This window comes from Haliaeetus albicilla, chromosome 12 (assembly GCF_947461875.1).
Source record: "Haliaeetus albicilla chromosome 12, bHalAlb1.1, whole genome shotgun sequence".
Taxonomy (NCBI): Eukaryota; Metazoa; Chordata; class Aves; order Accipitriformes; family Accipitridae; genus Haliaeetus; species Haliaeetus albicilla.
The window spans coordinates 19,334,211-19,352,530 of NC_091494.1; the positions used below are offsets into that span (position 1 = coordinate 19,334,211).

Genomic DNA, 18,320 nt, shown 5'->3' on the forward strand with positions numbered 1-18,320 from the left:
GGATGCCGTGGCAAGAGATGCCTTTTAGGAGTGCAGGAAGGGGGTCTGCCTCCTCGGTGCCCTCTTACTGCAGCCCCTGTTAGGTGACAAGGTGTGACTGCCACCAGCGTGTGCCTGGGGACCACTCCAGCCACGAAGATCACCCTCCCTCCTTGACCCCAGGGAAGACGGTGCACAGGGCGAGAGAAATGGGGAACTCCCTTCTGTAAAACCAGGGCACGAGGTATCTCCATGCTGTCTTTTGAGGGGTGCCCCAACACAGGCTCCCGTCTCCGGGCTGGCGTCAGTTTTTGTTCTGGGGCGTGGAGAGTTGCCTCTGCTTGTGTAAGGGCAGGAGGAATAGGGACAACCCGCCTGCTCCCGGGGCAAAGGGAGGGCGGCAGCTGTAGGCTGCAGCCCGCTGGGGTTTATTTCCAGGTGCTGCAGCGTAAGGGTTGAAATCCAAAGCCTGCACAGGTTTTCTTTCTAAGATGCAGGAGTTCAGCGCTGAGCCTTCTTGGTCAGCATTAGTTGTTTGGTGGTGGGTTGGGTTTTTTTGTACAGCACAATTTCTGTTTTCGCTATTTTAAAAGGTTGTTAGTTTGTCTAGTACTTTTTTGGTTTGCTTTCCTGTTGCTTTCAGTTGTATTGATTATCCCATTTGCAAGTTGCTTTGTTACAAATTAGTTTAGGGCATATTCATGTAACTCTCTTTTATTGAGGATGCTCTACAAGTTTTCAGCATCCATATGCAACTCACCTTCAGGATTCTACCTCCAGCATATTAACACTGTGAAAAAAAGAAGTCAGCATGCAATCTCACCTGTTACCATCAACTAGTACTCTGAATATTTAAGTTTACTTGAAAGCTTCTTTTTATAATTATGAAAAAAAATTAATATAAGACTTAAGAATCTCACTTTCCATTTCGATCATCTTATCCTGAGAATTTTAAGCTAGCATTGAAATCCTTTTCTTATTGCACCAGAGAGACACATTCATCTTTAAGATATTTATTGATAATTAAAAAGAATAAGATTCCAATCACTCATATAAAAATAATAAATCTGAATAAAGCAGCCTGACTGTTAGAGGTGGGGGGAGAGACCCTCCTCCTCATATGTCACCTTACTCCAGTCATCATGGATCCGACAGGGCTGGAAGGATTTTTCCCGAGCACTGGCCAAATCCCACACGGAAGCCATTGCCCTGGCAGTAACCTAGGGCCAGAAAACAACAGACAGCTTGTTTTGTAAGGACAGCAGGATTTTACCAGGAATAAAAGTGAATGAAGGCATAAAGAGACTAAAAAATGAGTGGAAACATTTCAGAAATGCAATGAGGGGTAAAAAAAAGAACACCTGGAAGAGTTCAAGTAGCCCAGGAATATAAAAAAAAAAAAAAGCAGCACAAAATGTTAAACATGGCAATAAGCAAGTTCAGTGAATTGATCAAAGAGCAAACAAGATGTGCAATATTTCTGTTTTCAAACCTAACCTGCAGCATCATCCATCTAACTGACAAGCTGATTCGCTGCCTTGCCCAGCCTTGCAATTAATAAAGTAACTCTGGATTCTCTTTCTGCAGCATTAGGACTGCTCTTGAGACACTGGGACGCTTATAGCCAGAAAGATGATCATTAAACTCCCTCAAACAGCAGGACCTACCCTTGCAGAATCTGTTTTGCTTGCTAAAATCTAGTTTAGTTCCATGAGAAACTCAGCATCTGACTCAAAATATTCATTTATCCTCTGTTATATAAACAGGCACTGAAGGTCTGCTGACTGCTGCTGAAGTTACCGGCCTGTGACAACATCTCTAACTACAAGACGATTCAATCTCTCCCTACTCCTGCATGATGGGAGAGATGACATTAGGACGGAGATGCCGCAGAGCCTCTTGTTGCCACGGGCCAGCGGAGCTGCTCCAGAAACAGCATCCGTTAGCAAAGCTGCAGATGAAGGAGGGGAGGGGACACAGCCAGGGGCTTCTGGCCCATCTGGGAAGACTATTCTGGGAAGAAACAGCTGAGGAGACCTACTGTAGCTCTCTGCTACAACAGCTGATCAAAGGAAGGACACAAGTGGCATATGCTGTGTTTTAAGGACTGATTTCATAGTTAGAGATGGATTTTCCTAAAATAATGGAATACATCATCTTCCCTGCATGTGATAAAAACCAGCTGCCTTCGAGAAGCCAAAAGGGAGCTGAACAGACCAGACCTTAACCCTAATTCCCGCCCCTAGCACGGAGCAGTGGAAACCTCTTCCGAGGAAGGGGAGGATGGGTGGGCTCCGGCTGCAGGGCAGCCAAAGTTATTGCAGCGATGAGGACAGACCCTGCCAGCTCTAACCCACAGTGCAGCCAGGCTGAAATAAAGTTTTTCCAAGGACAGCAGTGTCTGTAAGTGCTTGTGTAGCAGCCTGCCCACAGACACCATCCCAGTATCTGCTGGGTAATCCTCATTCGTAAGCAATACTTGAGTAAGACACTTGCTTTAAGGCTCAGCTCAGGTTCCATTTGTCTCATTAGGCTTCATTGCCAGCTTTCCTTTAAGCGCCAGCTTATTATTTCAGTCTAGTTTAGTTACCCCCGGTGTCAACTATGATTTAGAGCAGGACCAAGGAGCGGCACATTTAACAAAGCAAGCTCTGTGCTGCCAGCAGCATCGGCCTGAGCAGAGTGCCAAGGAGCTACAGAGAGATTTTTGCAGCCGGCTGCAGCACACCATCAGCAAGCCCTTCCCTTGCAACACTCCCTCCCCGAGACGCACTTCTTGGGAAAGATATATTTCTCTCCTTTTATTTGTTAGGGCTCTGAAATAGCTCCCACAAGGGGAGGGAGAACACAAAGTTGAAATAGGAGACTAGAAATTATGGGTTAGGCACTTGGCAAGAGCTAATGGCACTGCCTCGGGAGAGGAGGCAATAGCACCAGCCCTGCCTCCAGGGTGCCCTAAGGCACTGGACCTGCCATACATCACTAAATAGGAGCAGATCCCAAGCTGCCCCAGCAGACAGGCCCAGCAGCACCTGGCTCTCACGAATGGCACGATGCCCTGATCACTACAATCACAAACTGTCGCTGGTGTAAAATAGCACGGCAGACTGATTAACACAGTACTGTCCCACCGGGGCAACGACGCCTTCATCCAGGTTAACAACAATGCCGTCGTGCCATCTTTAAAGATTAAAACATTCAGGATTTAAAATATTTATTTAAGTAACAGAGCTTGTTCTGGGCATGAAGAACAACATGGGTCACGGTCTAGTCCCGTTTGATCCTCAGCTGACCACCTTGTGCCAGAAGCTCCCAAACTGCTAGGTGCTCATTGCCAATAAGGATGTCAACATGTAACTACAAAGGGACTTTCACAATACCTAACTGTACCCTAATTTAGGGCTCCTGGCAGAGTTACTGGAGTGAGATCGGCAACTCTGGAGGGCAATGTGGTACTCTGAATAGCTCGAGGAGTGTCTCTCTGCACTGAATGTCTAGGGAGCCTATGGAGAGTAGTGTCAGATGCCTACACATTGCAGCATGAGTAGTCACTGGGTTGTTGGGAGGCTGAAGGATGTCAGAGGTATTGGGCACTCCTCAGTTTCATCCCCTACAGCTCTCTCCAGTACAATTCAATCTCCAACTGTCTCAGCATCTTCCTCTGCAAAACTGGCAGCACCTCACAGAAACATGATTTTCAAAGCTATTGTGTAGTCTGCCAGACAGGAGGCACTGGGGCTCTGGCTGCAGCACTACCAAAACCACTTATAGAGCCATCACTGGGAGACTGGAATACATGCATATGTATTTTTTTTTTCATCACATAAAAGTTCTTGGTTTTTGTTAAAAAGCTTTCTGAAAAAAATGAGAAATTTAAGACTGTTTTGGCAAAAATCCTAAAAGCCCTGGTTGGATTAAGCAGGCACAGGTATGTGAACGCATACTAGCATCACACCGTAATGTCCTTCAGGTTGCTGCATAGGCATTAGTCACTCACATTTTCTCTGCCCTAAGTCACAACTGCAAGTATTTTCTCATCGCTTGAGCTGTTTTGTTCTCTGTGCAGACTATCTCTGATCACATCAGCGTGATGGAGTTGCTCAGAGCCAGGTGTGGCACTGGCTGGGTCTCATGTGACGATGCACAACGTGCCACAAGATATTCTCTAAAAATTCAGTAGGCAACATAGCAAAGACATATACAGGCTTGAATCAAAAGTTTCTCATGGCTGTTCTTGCCAAATATTTGCCACATCAAAGCCATAAAGGAGTTGACAAGATGAGAGGAAAGGAAAAAATAGATTTGTTTTGCACTAGTCTTTGGATTAAAAGAAGTAGGAGTGGGATTTAGATCACAAAACACCACGGTAGGTTTTAAGTCATAAAATCCTTAGTTTATCAAGATGAAAATTAAAACCATGGCCCAGCATGAAACAGCTCTCAAGCACAGCCCTTTTTAGAGGGGAGCTGGTCAGCTGCTCTAGCAGGCTTCATGCTGTTTCCCACATATTTGATTTGCAACACACTTCATTGAATACGCGTATGTTACAAATGAAATATTATTTGCAAAATAACTTTTTTCAGCATTTGCCAAGCTCTGCTCTACATGCAAACTTGGACCATGGTGGCAACAATACATCAACTGCTTCTAGTCCCAGGATATTTTTGCCAATAAAGGCAAACCTACCTCCATCAACCCCTTAGCACTCGCACACAGGCATAGCAAGATCATTAAGTACTTAGCAAAGCAAATAATCTAATCCAGAAAGCATTTATTGCAGGGAAATTTCAATCCACCTGCTTTTGCCTCCTGACGGGTAGAATGGAAACGACCGTGCTTGCATGCCAGGTATGTGCAGAATAGCCCATCTCCCCGCCAGGCTCTTACACTACTGGGATCAATCTATGGAAACATGTCCTCGGTGCAGTGTAAGAGCAGTTGTTCGGCCATTACCTGTCAAAATGATTTCATCTCCATCCTGCAGGAATTTACGAGACTGTCCACTGCCAAGAGGGATTTCTTTTGTTCCGTTCCAGGACAGCTCCAGCATGGAGCCGAAGCTCTCCGGCTCCTGCAGCAAGAGTTCATAAACAAATAAATAACTTTTTAGTATCTGTCCTGCTGTTCAGCTACTTGCTGCTGGAAGTAGACACACAAGCATGTTAGCTCTGTAGAACAGAGATTTGCTGTTGATGTAATTCGTTGATGCAATTCGTTGATGCATTGGTTTGTTTTCCTGCCTTTGCATTTTAATTGCTTGCTGGCTATAAGCAGTCATGCTTACAGCTGTTATCATCTGGTGTGTTTAACATAGTGCTAAACACTGTAAAAGTAGTTTGGGTCTGCTACAGCAAGAATGGAAACAAATCGAGGGCACTTCTACAAATCCAGTGCTTTTACGTAGTCACGTTTCGGATTTTTATTTACATTTTATTCTTCAGAAGAGCAAAACTGGCAAATGTTTATAAGTCTTTAATGTCAATCTGCAGTACAATAGTTTGAAGGAAGCAAAAGGCACTTGAGAAATGCTCAGAATGGAAGTATAGGTATCCCAACTTGGAAACATCTTACCTGAGGCTGTCTTTCAGAGAGCATGAACAGGATTTACAGGTGATGTTTCAGAAAGTGCAAGTTACCCATATATTGCACCAGCTGTCTGTACGGCAGTTCAAGGGGAATAATAGCTTGTGAAACTAGCTCCAAATATGCAGTATTAGAGAAACTAGAAGTTATACCCATGCACCTTTTACATTCTTTTCAGAAACTGAAATGCTGCATTTCATAGAGCGTAAATGGGCCGTGTGGATGCTTGTGCACAGAAATTAATTTGCATCAGTAGTAAAATAGTTCTTAGGGAAAGGAGTACAGGAGAGATTAAAAACCAAAACCCAATAACAACAAAAACCCCACCACTTCTCAATGTGATTTGGGGGCTACCAAAGCATCGGCCCAAAGTGCCTAGGAAAGAACTGCAGATATTTTCATGGCTGCTCAAATCAAACAGGGCTTAGACTCAAAGCCCTGCTCAGCTGGTTTTTGATTGCTGACCAGTTCCCAGTGACTGTCATTATTTAAACACTTACGGGTCCACTGATCGTGCCGGAGGCCAGGAGGTCTCCGGGTCTGAGGTTGCACCCATTGATCGAATGATGAGCCAGCTGCTGTTTCATGGTCCAGTACATGTGCTGGAGGAAGGAGGAAGAGGGTGTTAAAGCAATGAAGGACAAACCTCTCTCGCATGCCATTAGGCTATGCAGAATGTCTTGCATTCTTGGGATGATGCTGGTAAGACTGTCCCTAATGAAAAGTTTCCTTATTTAATCAGGAACCTTCAGCAGCCTAAAAGCAACCTCCACAGTTACTTAGTGCTGCATTCTCAGTAGTTACTGTGGCCTGGCTGATTGCTTTCTAAATGACGACTAGGAGCTGCTATGTGCATATAAAACACGTACTTTAACATGCAATTTAGTCCCCTAAAATTTCTCTTCTTTCAGCTGGATGTCATTTCTCCTCTTCTTCCTCTTTAAGGCCAGCACTGCTGACCCAGGATCCATGATTAAGTTCAGTATTTTAATGGCTTTATAGAAAAATCTCCTTATTACTGATTTGCTGACTACTGATTTACTGATTGAGGTAATTACTATGCAAAGAACCGACAGTGAATATAAAATTGATTGAGAAATCCTGCAGCTGGGACATATACCTCCTGGTTTCAATCAGCCTGTAGAGGCAGAGCCACCACGCTGCCCGCAGAGAGGCCGGGGCAGACCCGGGCTCAGAGCGGTGTTGCAGCAGCAAGTCTGCATCTAATTTACCAGCCGTGACTGCGAAGCTGTATTGCGCCTCAGCAGGGCAAGGGGCAATTCCCTTTGCCTGGGAGTCCTGCGCTTTCACTGCTCCCTGCTAAATGAGCGCACAACTTATGGCGCGCTGAGCACCCTAAACCGAGCAGCAGAAAGAGCTGCCCCCTTCTTCAGTGCTCCAGCATTCAGGTGTTTCCCTCTCAGCAAGGGTGAACCATCACCACCCTCCGCTCTTTTCCCTCTGTCCCCTATGCACACACGCACCAGGTTTGATCTTCAGCTAACGCAAAAATCGGTGTTTGAAATTGCCCAAGGCTGGAGCTGGTGGCATCAGCAGGATTTCAAACAAGTAAAAGATACTGCAGTCTTACCTTGAAATTGGATCTGCATATAGTAGTTGGCATGTTCATTCCTTCTCCTGCAGAAAATAAACAATAAGAAACAGGGAAGAAATTTGTTTGTGTTGGATGAAAGATGTTGGAGTCTTTTGATTTTACAGATGGATAGAGACTTCTTTTATCATTGTAATGCCTAGCAAGAAACAAGAAATAAGCTTTTCCGTTGATAGGAAGGCCAGCATTTCATAGAAAACAAGCGTGTGGATGGCACCAGGGTAGCATCAAGCTGCCCATTTCCTACTTTCTGCTCTACTAGAGGAGCAACACCTGGACCTACCGGTCAGCGGGGCCATGAGCTGGGGGTCTGAGCTGGGTTAACATCTGAATCCCACATACGTCTGCTCTTTCCATGCCCTGCTTACCCCTGCCCATGCAGGCAGAGCCCACAGGGACCCTCCTCACCGTAAGCTCATCATCTGGGAGTCATTCCCTCCTTGACACGTTGCTGCACGGCCAACGGGGAGCATGAAGAGCTTTGCCTCTTTCTCTGACAGAGGCAATCTGGGCAAAGATGGAAAAAGAGGACTGCAGAGCCAAGAGCAAATTGTCTGAAATACGTGGTGGTTCTGCATTCCTTAATTGGCAATTTCAGCTTTATAACCCACTCAGCATTGCTGTACCTTTAATAGCAACAAAGAGCTTGATGTCGAAAGTGTAGGGTTCTTTATCCTGAAGGTAGGGCAGTGGCTTGGGATCCTAAAAGCATATAAAAGGCATCACAATCTAAACAAACAGAAAGGAAAAATTCTACAAGCCGTCCCAGTGACTTTTTGTTTAACCAGCCTGTGCTGCACACCCCATTTACTTCACTGTTGTTAGAGCTCAGATTATTGCTCTGCTTGCTCTCATGCACACACTTTCAAAGATCTTTCTGAACAGATGTGATACCCATATAATCTGATTCAGTTTTCTGCATGTGGGCACCATCATTACGGCACGGACGTTAATCCAAAACAAATACAGTGCTAGCATACCTTCGCTCTGTGCCTGCACAGAGAAGAAGGTGAGTTCTCTGCAAGACTCTTTATTATCTTTTTCAATTTTAACTAAACCTCTACATAATGCAGACAACTGGAAATACTTGAACAAAGTGCTTTGGCTTGAGTCCCCTCTCTCTCCACTGCTTGCTGGATGCTAAGTGCTACCCAACGCTAACAAGAAGCTTTCTGATCAGTTTATTTTCCAGGTGTTTTAAAGGAGATGATTTTTCTGCCCTGCTCAAGCAAGCAGGATGACAGCTCAGGGCACCATGTGCCAGCACCAGTGACAATCAATGAGCATTTGATCTCAGAGGGCCCAGGGTGCCTTCACATGTTTGGAAGCAGGATCACGCTTGTAAACTCTATGAAGAAAGTGCTTGGCATTGGTACAGCTCAGTGATTTCTACTGATGGGACCTACCAGTTCTGCTGAGATTTTTCTAGCACTGCTTTTCCTTTATTTCAGCCCTTTCTCTTGCTAACCTGGACAGGGTTTGGCAACACAAATGGCATGAGAGCTTCCATGGTAACAACCCAAGGAGAGATGGTTGTGCCAAAGCTTTTGCTCAGGAATGGACCCAGAGGAACGTATTCCCATTTCTGGATGTCGCGGGCTAGGAAGAGAAAATTCAAAGCAATGCTGTTAGACATATCCTAGGAGTTGCACAGCCATCACACCTGTGAAAGAGTAACACGGATTGGAAATGTTATCACCACCCTTTTCTAGCCATTGTGCCCAAATCCTGATTTAAATCCATCCTTTTCAGACCCTCAGACCAATTTTCTTAGACCAGCTAGATTAGGAAGAAGTCAGCAATAATTAAAACAAGTCAGGCCATCCCCATATAACCAGTATTTTTATCCCCAGTTTAGTTAATGCTTTTACACCCAGCTAATGGTCCATGCCAGTCATAGGGCCAGTTTCAACTAGTTAAATCTATGCAGAGACTGAGGGATTTGTGATTGCCAAATTCTTTTCCTATTGCTGCCGTTGAAATCAATCCTCTGTTGGAATCACCATCCTTAGGGCTGCTCCATTCCTGCCCAGAAGAAACTAGACTGATATTAGCTCTTTCATAAGTAAATAAATCTTCATTAGGCAGCAATTTCTGGTTCTACAGATTGATTGAAGATGGATTGAGATAGAGCCTGAGAAATGCAGACAGCCTTTCATTTTCATCCCTTTCAACTGTACCCAGTGGTTTCAATGATCACTATTCTACTATTAAAATGTGTAATTTCTCCCTAGCTACGGCTTCCCGTGACACTGTAACCCCCTCTCCAGGCAGACTCCCGCAGCACCGGTTACCGCTCCAGTCATTCATAAGGACCATCCCAAAGATGTGCTCCTGGGCTCTGCTGATAGGAATTGGCTCCCCATACCTGTTTCCAGGACCTACAAAGAACGCCTGAAATTGAAAAGCAAAATGTTAGTTAAGGAAGTTTTTGAAGCTAAAAATCTTTACTGCACAGAGGGTTACACGCACAAGCAACAGAGGCTGGACAGGATGGGATTTTGCATCATTTCCCGTACACAATTAGACAAAACCTATGGCCTACTCCCTCTTTCTTCCCCTCCATGAAGCTGGCAGGCTTGAAATACCTAAAAGCACTGTGTTGCTAAGAGACAGTCATTAAACAAGGGCATGATGTTGTCAAAACACAGGAGCAAAAATGGTCCCTCCTAATTACAATCCGGATGCAGAACAGGTTTGCCCACTGAAGTGACTCTGCTGCAGACGGCGAACAGGAAAGAGTTTAGAGTCATCCAAGGGGATGCTGAATGCAGCTGGAGCCTGTCATGACAGTGGGGAAGAGGAGGCAGGTAGACAAATGTGCCCACTAAGTAAAACAGGTCATGAACTGCGTGCCTGCACTTGCTCCCTTAGAAAACGTACAGCCTGAGCGTGTAGCAGAATTCTACAGGGAATCTCAGTTGTCACTTTCTGCCAACAATGTGGAAGGTTTTTCTTCCAAAGCCTTCATCAGTCTAAATCCGCTCTCACAGCAGCCAGCGGTAAAACTCAGGCTGCAAAGCAGAGGTATAACAGCACTTTGTGTACCCCACTTTATGGGACTGCCTCCCACTTCATAGCATTGATCTGCAAAGCATACAGCATTACAGGCTTTCAGTCCATTTTTAGTACCATTTCCCTTAATATTAGACTTCTTCCACTTTTTTTTTAAGGGGAGAGGTGGGGAATAAATTGTATAAAAATTATATAAGTCATATAAATCATAATGAACAATCCTATAAAACTCTCCCTTCTGGACTACACTAAGCCACAAGAAGGTGCAGCTTAGAGGGATGTTTTGTTACAACACCCGCAGCACAGGTTTCATCTTTCCAGCCAGAAGAATAAGGAGTTTGAATTGTACTCCCAAGAACACTTCCTTTGCTCTAGACTCAAGGCGCAGACAGCCTGTATTTCCAAAATCCCCAGCATCCATTAAAAGACCATGGCTGCAGTGCAGAGGTAACTTCTAACCAGATAACAGGCTGTCGTGTCTGATAAAAAAAATTGTGCCTGCCTGCTTCCAGACAGCCGCACTAGTGCTCAGGTTTGGCCAGACGAGCTGTTTCCAGCCTGAAAGTTATATTAGCAAACCACTCAATGAGGTAATGCACCCTGCAACTTGTCGGAAGGGAAGGTTTCCCCCCTAGAAATCTTTATTGCCTGCTGCATAGACTGCTCAGAGGGAAACACAGGAATGGACCTTATGAGACATTCATTTTAGAAGCTAAACCTACCTTTTCTTCCCTGTTTCTATTTTAATGTTTTACAAGTGGTATGGAAAAAAAGCCCCACCTTACCATTTCTAACTCAATATCCAGACGCTTACAAGCACCAAACACTGGAGGTTTATCTGTGGGTGGAAGAAAGAGTATTTTACGACAGGGAGGCAGGTAGGGAAATAAAAGTAACAGCCAGAAGAAACAGAGCAGCTGATGCTGCTTGGCTTGCAAACACAAGATGGACTTAACTCAGGACTTTCTCTTGCCCTGACCCCAGGCTGGGCTTTAGACAAGGCATCCCAGACCCTTCCTCTCCACTATTCTGTGATGTGGAAGAAAAATAAAAAAAAAAAAAAAAAAAAAAAAGCCACCGCCACATTAAAAGCCTACCATGGACTCACCATTGTCAGGTCTCATTTGCCCCACAGGTCTCCGGATTGGTGTCCCCGACACCACAACGGACGATGCCCGGCCATGATAACCGACAGGTAAGTGCAGCCTTGTGAAAGAGCATCATCACAGAGTGTGGGTTAGCCACGTAACCATCACCATCCAGAGCAGCTTTTCAGGGTAGAAGCACCACAGGGGTGCAAGGTACAAGGAGAGCGCTCCGCATAGATGTGCACTGACATTTGCACCTTACTTGCTCTGAGATAAAGACATGAACAAACTATAATCCAAAGCCATGTGGCTGTGTTAATGCACTTCTGTGCTACTGCTCCACTTAATTCCTTGGAGCTTAAACCCTGCTTTCTTGTCGTTCAGCAAAAAACAATTTCTTAGCTTCATCTGTCTTTGAACCAGAGGGCTGCATTGTAATCAGTGCGGCTGCTGCAAGAAATGCAGTGCAGATTCAGCTAAGGCTGAGAAAAGTGGTTTTCAGTTCTGTTTTTGAACTCTTGACAGTACAGAGTCTCATCTGCTATGAATTGATATCAGTATTTTGCTGAAAGACTCCTCAGATCTTTAAAAAATTATATATTACAGATAAGCATGCAAAATAACGCTGCACCAGAGAAAAACCTGAACTACCCACCAGTTAGGCATCAAAGCATTCTCCTTCCCCCTGAACATGATGCCAACGTTTGTGGCATGTTGGCGTGAAGAATAGAAGTCAGTGTAATCTCCTGCATGGAAAGAAGCCCATAAAATAGTGATCAATGGTAGGAAAGTCCCTCATCTGCTGGGGCTAAAGCACAGAGTACGCTGCTGGCAATGAAAAGAGCAGAAAACGAGACAGTGAGAGCGCTAAGCAGAGGCATGTAGCAACATTTAATATTATTAGCACAGGGATGTAATTAATAGCATAAAGGTGATGTTTAGCAGTTAACTATAAATTTTGCATACAAAACCGGCCTTGTTTTTGAAGCCTCCAGTAGAAAAGAGGGGGGGGAAAGCGCAAGGACGTAAAGCAGCAGGCAGCCAGCTTTCCAGAGGCAAGCCGAATCCCCCTGCTCTTTTTGTCTTGCCAGTGGTACCCAGGTGGAGAGAATCGGCTCATACTCAGGACATCTGCTGCCCTCTGCTGCCATCCCTGGCAAACAGCTCCCCACCTTTCAGATTAAAGAGAAATCAGAGCTTTTAGGGGAAAAACTCAACTTGGGAGGGGGCATTTACACTACATTAAGTTGCTTTGCAAGTTCAGCAAGTTATCTTGCAGCCCCAGCAGAGGATACAGCCAGTGCTTGCTCTCAGGACAAGCACGAATCATGCACAGGAGAGGGCTGAACGTAAGTGTAGTGGAAACCTGAATTTTTACTTGTAGCTGCGTGATACAGCCAATGTGATGTTACCAGGGCAGTGCTCTCATTCACAGCACTCACAAGTGCTAGGAGCCAGCAATTTTTTGACTAGACATATTCAACCTGAAACTATTTTCAGGAAGGTATCACATCTATGGAAACTCCTTATGGTTCCTTTGGGCTAGGCTAGCCTTTGTCCCAAACCAGGGCTGTGCCCCATGAGAGCCAAAAGTCCAGCAGGAGCAGGGCTTGGCTGGGAAATGGGCGAGTTCACATCCCTGCTCCTGTGAAGGTCATAACCCTCGAGTGATTTTTGATCAAGTTGGTTTGGGTCCTAATATAAATTTCTGTTAAAAACAGGAAAATATTTATATATCTATTTGGATACACTAATTCCAAAGCAGTCCACGGCCTCATGGGAATGGAGGTAAGATTTGGGATGCAGAGTAATAGTCCAGGAGCAGAGACTCATGCTTGTTTATGAGGCTATGCCGGAGTACTTGCCTTGCAAAACTTTGGAAGATCTGAATTATTTTCTGATAGCATATGGGGAATATGTTGGAAACTGAACAAGTGTTTCTTCCCTGGCCCTAGTCACAAAGGCCTCTGGTGACACCACTCTGATCACAAGAGTTAGGTAGCACCAGACAACCCTGATTTAGTGAAAACTGCATCCAGGAATTTTCTGGCTGCTATTGAGCTTCCGCCAGCTTTTATTCTTGTGCCACAGACAGCACCTACCTTTCATTACGTACAATAATCTACTTCTGGCTTCTGCAAAACCCATTCCCTGTCACAGCTTATGATCTGTCTGTCTGAGCAAGCTGGAAGAAAGCAGCTTCTCCAGGCAAGAGCAAAGGGCAGCGCTGAGCAGCCCTCAGCTGCGGCAGACTCACCGATGCTGGCTGGCAGGTGCATCATCGCAGAAGCTTGAGGTACAAATGCTCTGAAATGAAAAATGACAACTTCAGCTCTCAGAAAACTTGCAGCTCCCGCCTGTAAGTGGTTTATACGCATGTAAGAGGCTGACTCTCTCTCCTAGCTCCTTCCTTAATTTATTTTGCAAAGCCTTGCAGCAAAAACCCCTCGCAGAAACCAAGCTGCTGTTGCTGGGATGGTTACGACCGAAAGGAGCATCCATCAGCGTGCGAGTGGGAAGGGAGGGATGCTGGAGGCGAGCTAGCTGGTTTCCCCGGGGCACAGAGAAACACGCCATGCCCACGCACACAGCTGAGCAGGTCACCGCTGCCCCTGCTGTGTGGAAAGGATGATTTTACGGGACGCAGCTCTCAGGGTGCTCAGTTTGAACCACTGGGCCTGCTCAGGGAAGGTCCCTGTGTCAAGCAGCAGTTCAACCCCTCTCCCGCACGCGTGTGCCTAAATCGCTCCGGCAAGACAGGGAGGAACAGCTCCTGCTTGCTGCCGGTCAGGCGCTCGCAGCGTTTCAAGCATCACTCCGGACAAACAAGAAGGTGCGTGATTAACGGGGGGACACATTTTCTGTCAGCGCGGCACAGAGCGGAGCACAACCCTCCCCTCCCACTCCTACACCAGCGCGCTGCCCCGTATCTGAAGCCAATTTGCGACAACAGATTTGGTTTTAGCGAAGTCAGGCGGTTTCTGAGGAGCAATTGGATGGGTGTCCCCATGCCAGAAGATGCTCCAGGCGGGACAGGCAGGGCAGTGCTGGGGGAGGTGGGAGAGGTGGAGTGGAGACCCTTGCAGCCCCGTCTTCACCAAAGGCCGTGGCGGAGGGGAGGGGGTCTGCGGGCCAGCCTGGCCCCACGCCTGCCCCCCCGGGCAGCCCAGCTCAGCCCTCCACAGAGAGGCAGCAGCTCTGGGCACACCCCAGGGAAGATCTCGGTGTTCCCAGGTGGAGGTTGACACCCCGGATCTGCGGGCAGCTAAAGGATTAATCAGAGACTTGATTGAGGGAAGATCTCAACATGCTCAAATCCCAGTTAATTCCCACGTAGGTGGCAGGGGGCCACGTCCAGACCTTCGATGTTGGTGCCAAGGAGCGATCCGGGTGACAGAGGGCACAGCTGAAAGGTCACCTCCGCACCCTCACCTTCTCCGCAGCTCCGCGTTGTCCCTCAGGGCCGGCTCGCCGGCTGACAGCAGCTTCTGGAGAAAAGCCCTCGCCTCTGTCCACGCCGCCCGGCCCAGCCCCATGAAGGCATTCAGGGTAGGCTGACAGGCGACACAGAGAGGTGGGGTGGCAGATAAAAGACCGCGTTTTGCTTAACCTTCACACGCATGGAAGATGCCCTGCACTTTCATCCCGCGGTCGAATGCCTGCGGGACGGGGTTACGCAGCGGTGGCTGCCAGGTTGCCCATCCTCCCCGTGCATAACTGCCTGCGCTCCCATCCTCCCACCCCAAGTCCTCTGAAGCAGGACCTGCTGCATGTTTGCATCATGCCCGTCCTAACACGCTACTTGAGACCTTCGCGGCTTTGATATCGCAACTAGCTGTAACCGGAGGTCATTTGTACTTAACTTTACCCCTAACACAACCTGCCTGTCATTAAAAACCCATCCGATTCCTTGCCAGGAAGTGCTGAAAGCACAAGAGGGATTGAAGTAACGTTTAGGCTTTGTGTCAGACCCCTGCATTGCCAAAGTCTGATGAAACTTTCAGCAAAAATGTTCTTCAGACCCCCGATGCTTCTGCTCTCCTTGCTATTGCAGGTGTGATGAGTTTCACCTGTAAACAGAGCCCTCCTGACGACACATTTCCAGTTCATGTGCATTACCTCACCATAAGTTGTTAAAATCGCTTATGGAATATCCCTAAAATGTGCATGGAAATTAGAACAACAGACTGATAAATACCTGGTCAAAGACATGCTGATGTTTGGCAAGAGCTGGTCCTTTGAACAGATGTTTAATGACGCTGAGATCCAAAATCTGGTCTCCAATCGCTACCCCGAGCCTGTGCCTAGGCTGCAAAGCAGCAAGAGGAGGAGGGGAAGAGAAGAAGAGTTTATGCTTGTACTCACAAATCCTCCAGACAGGTCATGGGGGAAGACAGCGACCACAGAGAGTTTAATCCATCAGGGATGAGGGTCTGATATCACAGCAACAGACCATTAAAAGCTAGTCGATGAGACTGGCTGCTGAAAAATGTTAAGACCTAGAGGCAGAGCATCATTGCAGACTCCCTGCAGACCTCGAGGGGTGGGAGAGAGCCTTCTCCTCGTCCCCATCTTTTGGACGAAGGACAGGCCAACAAGCAGAGGTTTCTTTCCCTGCTCCCTTTCCCCCAGGTATTTGTCCTTACAAGCATTGCAGAGTAAGTCCATACATCTGAAATACGCTGTGAAGTAGGAAAATGCTATTCCTCCTACAGGTGGGGAACTGAAGCATAGGTGTGCTATGGGCAGGATTGATCTCATCCCTATGACCATGTAATTGGAGAAAGAAACAGGCATTTCTGCACCAGAGTTGCTCCCCAGAAGACGAAGGGTGCTCTGGACTCCACTGACGATATCGGGAACACAGTGCATCTTGCTCAGCCACATCAGTTCTGTACCACGTTGAATGAGGCTGCCTGCCCTACATAACCCACCCTCATGCCATGCAAGGAGCCCACGACTTGCATGCAAACCCTAGTCTAGATCCTTGCTACAGGAACAGCTTCCCACATGTACGGTAGATTGTGGCTGCAGTCGCCGGACAGATGCAACCTAAGGCACAAAGACCCTGTTCATCCACTGCAGCTCTCGCAGGGCCGGCGCCAAGCGCGTGCGGAGCCAGCGGCGACAGCGGGGGAGCAGCACGGACGATCCCACTGCATCTCTGCTGCAGCTGTACGGGGGGGTTATAAAAATGCTGCAGCGTTCAAAGACAAATTTCCATTATTGGTGTCTTTAGGCAAATAAAGACAAACTAGTTACAGTCATTACAAAAACTAGCTTACCCAAAGGGAATAACCATCTAGGAAAATCCACGCTATTAAACCTATTTTTCAACCTTTAATTTCTAAACAAGATTCCAGATGTGATAATAACAACTATTTATTCAGCAAACATTCCTGCAGAAAAAAACTAAAGGCCATGTCAGGTTAATTTGTAACTGGGATAGTCAGTAATGACGTCAACTGTTTTAGCTTGAAATCATTAAAACATTGGGCTACTTTTAGAACATTATTTTCCTAAATAATTTCCACAAGTCCTTGCCTGTCCTTTCATAGGGTTTGAGCGAAGACGTTTTTGTCAGAGAACAGTTACTGGAGAAGGCAGAAAAGTAATCCAAACTTGCTAGATAAAAACACACACATCTAGGAAGAGATTAAATGAACCATCTCGGTTTTATCTTTGGAAAATACCACATCAGAAAACACAATCTTCGGGTTTAAATTCTTTTTCTTTAAACCTGCATGGATAAGCCGAGACAGCAGAAACCAGGAGATAATCATGAAGTTTCCATGAACAATGATAAATAAATCCTCTACTTTTTCCTTCCGAGATGCAGCTCTTGGCTCATTTCCCTTTCTCCAGGAGGACACAGCTCTGGGGCTCTGTCCCGTCAGGCACTCGGAGGTGTGAGGTTCAGCCTAGCTGAGCTCAGTTCTCATGAAAATGGGAATTGGGAGCTACTTCCTTGGAAGAAAGGTTGAACCATTGTTTCTTACGTGATTATAAAATATAAGGCCTGAAAATGGTTTAATCTGTAGCCTTGGGGCGCAGCTTTAAACCTAACACACTTTTACATGTTTAATGCACCATTGCATAAACGTATGGCCAACAAAACACAACAGGTCAGCTGAAAAGACAGAAATGAAATGTATTTTGCACCCTGGTTTAACGTTTTTGCAGCCACCAAACAAACTCACCAAGAACAGGCTCCTAACAGACCAGAAGACAACACTCGCTTGCAAATACGGTGTTTTCAATTCAGACTTCACTTTTCCCTTGTGTCAGTTCATGTTGAGCAAAAGGGACTGGACACTTCAGAATTAATAGTAGATTAAAATAAATATTTAATGGGGCTCCTTAAGGGTGACAGTGTGAATATACTAAGTCACAAAAAAATGAGGGATCGAGTTTAAAAAAAAAGTCAGCGTGAACTGTGCTGTGCCTCTTTCGAGAGTGAAAGGATCAAACGCAGATTTAATGATTTCACAAAAACAGTCAAAACCACACAAAAACTACTCTATGTATTAGCCAAAGTATTTCTCATAAGTATGAACACTTTTCATCTCTTTTGTGCAATTCTAAAGAAGCTGTCATCAAAATAACCACATTAAGAAAAAAGACAATGCGGCAGCTACAGTTTTGCTGTTGAGTCAGGAAGCCTGTGCAAGCATCTCAGGCTGGGAAGTTTTCCTTTACCCCAGGTTGCCGGGAATTTCTGCTCTTATTCATAGCCTCGGAACAATTACAACACCCCAAGGACAAAGTTTGCTCTTACTCACCTCCTCCTTAGTGGAGAAAACCCCATAGGGGAGATTTTGGAGAGGAAAATCCGAGTCCTTGTCTACCTGGATGAAAGACATGCTAACACCGAGCAGTCCCTGCTTACGGACAAGAGCCCCCACTTCCCGGGCTGCCACGCGCCTTCCTAGATGATGGTCCTCTCCAGATGTTGTAACCCAGAGCACCAAATCCCACCCTCCGTCCTCAGCCCCAAACCAATCGCTGATCAGTCTCCATCCCACCCCTCTGCCTGCGGTTAA

At 46.2% G+C, this 18,320-nt stretch overlaps 1 protein-coding gene across 1 annotated transcript; it reads right to left on the reverse strand.

Moving 5' to 3' along the window:
• Positions 1–976: 976 nt before the first annotated feature.
• Positions 977–18,257, reverse strand: FAH (fumarylacetoacetate hydrolase). Its single transcript, XM_069798425.1, has 14 exons — positions 18,060–18,257; positions 15,476–15,586; positions 14,710–14,831; positions 13,535–13,584; positions 11,933–12,023; positions 11,298–11,395; positions 10,975–11,027; positions 9,469–9,568; positions 8,643–8,773; positions 7,801–7,876; positions 7,154–7,200; positions 6,063–6,164; positions 4,933–5,050; positions 977–1,199 (listed from the first exon to the last, which is right to left on the reverse strand). Exons 1-14 carry the CDS (start codon positions 18,138–18,140, stop codon positions 1,120–1,122), a joined length of 1,260 nt encoding a protein of 419 aa, XP_069654526.1. The 5' UTR covers positions 18,141–18,257; the 3' UTR covers positions 977–1,119.
• Positions 18,258–18,320: the final 63 nt, after the last annotated feature.

Bases quoted from the DNA above. Each gene is read 5' to 3' on its own strand.
- FAH (XM_069798425.1), bottom strand. From the start codon at position 18,140: ATGTCTTTCATCCAGGTAGACAAGGACTCGGATTTTCCTCTCCAAAAT. The intron at 11,396-11,932 runs GTGGGTAGTTCA...CTCTTTCACAAG, and splicing joins AATGCTTTGATGCCTAACTG to GCTGCACTTACCTGTCGGTT. The intron at 8,774-9,468 runs GTAACCGGTGCT...TTCTCTTCCTAG, and splicing joins CCTTATGAATGACTGGAGCG to CCCGCGACATCCAGAAATGG.